Source organism: Corvus brachyrhynchos, unplaced genomic scaffold (assembly GCF_000691975.1).
Source record: "Corvus brachyrhynchos isolate BGI_N302 unplaced genomic scaffold, ASM69197v1 scaffold443, whole genome shotgun sequence".
NCBI classification, from domain to species: Eukaryota; Metazoa; Chordata; class Aves; order Passeriformes; family Corvidae; genus Corvus; species Corvus brachyrhynchos.
Genome location: NW_008237220.1, coordinates 31,043 through 34,499, shown reverse-complemented (window position 1 = coordinate 34,499; position 3,457 = coordinate 31,043). Strand labels below are relative to the sequence as shown.

Below are 3,457 nucleotides of genomic sequence, written 5' to 3'. Positions count from 1 at the left end.
CGTGGATCCGCGGGCCCGTGGAATTCCCCACGGATTCCGTGAAATTCCCCCCGGATTCCACGAAATTCCCGACGGATTCCGTGAAATTGCCCACGGATTCCGTGAAATTGCCCACGGATTCCGTGAAATTCCCCCCGGATTCCACGAAATTCCCGACGGATTCCGTGAAATTGCCCACGGATTCCGTGAAATTCCCAATGGATTCCGTGAAATTCCCCACGGATTCCATAAATTCCATACAATCCATGAAATACTCGATTTATTCCATGAAATATCCACTTAATTCCATGAAATATCCTCTTAATCCCATTAAATAACCCATGAATTCCATGAAATATCCAGGTAATTCCATGAAATATCCAGTTAACTCCATGAAATACCCCATGAATCCCACGAAACACCCAATGAATTCCATGAAACACCCAATGAATCCCATAAAACACCCCATGAATTCCATAAAATACCCCATGAATCCCACGAAACACCCAATGAATCCCACGAAACACCCAATGAATCCCATGAAACACCCAACGAATCCCACGAAACACCCAACGAATCCCACGAAACACCCAACGAATCCCATGAAACACCCAATGAATCCCATAAAACACCCAACGAATCTCATAAATTATCCTCTTAATCTCATCAAACCCCCTCTAAATGCCCCCAAACCAACCCAAACGAACCCGTAACTTCCCCCTCGACCCCTCCACCGCCATTCCAAGGCAGGAGAGCCCCGAATTCCCGGGAATTGCGCACCTTGGTGCCGGGTTTGAGCCCCTCGAGCTGCTTGGGCTTGCGGAAGGTTTTGTGGTGCTGCAGTTTGTGCTCGATCTTGTCCTTGGCAAACAGGAACTGCAGCCTGCACTTGTTGCAGTGATAAACACTCTTCTTCTGGAGAAAATTGCTCGTTGTTACTTAATTATTATTAATAATAATAATGATTTTTAAATTATTATTATTGTGTACTGATTATTAATTAATTATTAAGTAAGGTATCCTTAAAGATCCAAAGGCAGGGACACCTTCCACTACTCCAGGTGGATCCAAACTGGAACGGGACACTCCCAGGGATGGGGAATCCATGGAATAACCTGGGCCAGGGAAGGATTTATCCCTAAAATCCAACCTAACGCAGCCCAGGGAAGCCTGGAATGGTTTGGGGTGGGAATTCCATCCAATTCCAAGAGCAGGGACAGCTCCCACCATCCCAGGTTGCTCCAGGGATGGGGAATCCATGGAATAACCTGGGCCAGGATCCAGAATTTATCCCAGATATCCCACACAAGGAACTCCTGGAATGATTTGGGCTGGGAAAGGTCTTTAAAGGATCCACATTCCCACTATCCCGGGTCACTCCAACCTCTCCTTGGTCACTCCCAGAGCTGGGAATTCCTCCCAAATCCCATTTTCCCCACCAAACAACCCCATCCCAAACTTCCACAGCAAAAATCCCAGCGCCGGAACCCCACTCGTTCAGAACCCCCCAAATCCCGCTTTTTCCACCCGAATCCAGGGAATTCCCGGTGCACCTGGTGCCTCATGAAGTGCTGCTGGAAGGCGTTGCCGTTCTTGAAGACCTTGAGGCAGTAGGGACACAGCAGGTGCCGCGTGTCCTCGTGGGTCAGCCGGAAGTGGCTGTCCACCTCCGAGTACAGCGAGGAGCGGTACTGGCACACCTGGGCACACGGACAGGCCGCGGTCAACCGCGGCATTCCAGGGAGCCGGGCGCTCCCACACGAGGATGTGGGATTTTAACGGGATATTGGGGTGGGAAGGGAAATGGGAAAACCCCAAAAAACAGGGAAAGGATCCAGGGATTTGGGGCATTTTAACGGGATTATTGGGGTGGGAAGGGAAATGGGAAAATCCCAAAAAATAGGGAAAGGATCCAGGGATTTGGGGCATTTTAATGGGATATTGGGGTGGGAAGAGAAATGAGAAAATCCCAATTAATAGGGGAAAAAATCCAAGGATTTGGGGTATTTCACTATCAGGATGTGGGAGTGGGAACAGCAGTGGAGAAATCCCCATTAGTAGGGAAAAGATCCAGGGATCTGAGGAATTTTAACGGGATATTGGGGTGGGAAGGGAAATGGGAAAACCCCAAAAAACAGGGAAAGGATCCAGGGATTTGGGGCATTTTAACGGGATTATTGGGGTGGGAAGGGAAATGGGAAAACCCCAAAAAACAGGGAAAGGATCCAGGGATTTGGGGCATTTTAACGGGATTATTGGGGTGGGAAGGGAAATGGAAAGATTCCCAATTAACGGGGAAAAAACCCCAGGGATTTGGGTCATTTCACTATCAGGATGTGGGGGTGGGAAGGGCATCTTACGGAATTACTCTGGAATTTTTGGGGGCAGAATTGGGAATTGCAGGTGGGTATTGCCAGGAATTCCGGTACCTGGCACACGTAGGGCATCTCCCCGGGCTTGTGGGTGTCCTTCATGTGCTGCAGGTGTGCTGCAGGAAGAGCTGCTGGCTCTCGAACGCCCACTCGCAGATCTTGCACTTGGCTGCCCCAAAAAACATGGAAAAACCATCAGGATTTGGGAAAAAATGTGGGAATTTGAGGGGTGAGTGGGGTTGGGGGGAACAGAAGGGGAATAGGGGAAATAAAAGCGGGGGAAAGGGGGGAAAAGGGAGAAAAAAGGGGGAAGAGGAGAAAAGAAGTGGGAAAAGATGAGGGAAGAGGGAGAAGAGGAAAAGGGAGAAGAGGGGAAAGGAGGGGAGGGGAGGGGGAAATTATCCCAATTTAAGGATGGAAAAGTCCCTGGAAAGGCACTGACTGGTGGACTCGTAGGGGCTGTGGACGTTCTCCAGGTGGCACTGGAGCTGGAAGGGGGTGTTGAAGTGGCGGTAGCAGTGCTGGCAGATGGTGTGGACGTCGACCTCGCCGTTCTGCTGGTCCAGCTCCACGTGGTGCTTCATGTGGTTCATGAACCTGCAGGGAGAGAATTCCCAAACACTCCCATTCCTCATCCCGGAAAAATGCCCTCTGCACACCACGCCCAGCTCATTCCAAGCCCCGTTCCCACATCATTCCCAGGTTATTCCTCACGGGATGCTGTTCTTGAGGCGCTCGGTGCAGTGGGGGGCAGCGGTGCCCCCGTCCTACTGAGCCTCATTCCCACACTCCCAGATCATTCCCAGATCATTCCCAGCCCATGCCTGGATTATCCCTGGATTATTCCCGCCCCATTCCTCACCCCGTGTGGTTCTTGAGGCGCTCGGTGCAGTGCGGGCAGCGGAAGGACGTGGGCACCCTGGGGCAGGGGGGCAGCGGTGCCCCCATTAACCCCCCATGCTCCACCCCCCTATTCCTGCCCCATTCCCAGCCCGGATTCTCCCGGGATTCTCCCTCACCGGATGTTGTTCTTGAGGCGCTTGGTGCAGTGCGGGCAGCGGAAGGACGTGGGCACCCTGGGGCAGGGCGGCAGCGGGGCGCCCCCG

General features: G+C 52.0%; 1 protein-coding gene across 1 annotated transcript in view; it reads right to left on the bottom strand.

Moving 5' to 3' along the window:
• LOC103612057 (pogo transposable element with ZNF domain) overlaps positions 1 to 3,457 on the bottom strand; it is a 42,877-nt gene that overhangs the window by 29,443 nt on the left and 9,977 nt on the right. Inside the window, 6 exon segments of the mRNA XM_017728864.1 lie at positions 652 to 894; positions 1,533 to 1,679; positions 2,409 to 2,471; positions 2,474 to 2,520; positions 2,794 to 2,948; positions 3,214 to 3,365. Coding sequence (XP_017584353.1) covers positions 652 to 894; positions 1,533 to 1,679; positions 2,409 to 2,471; positions 2,474 to 2,520; positions 2,794 to 2,948; positions 3,214 to 3,365 — 807 coding nt within the window.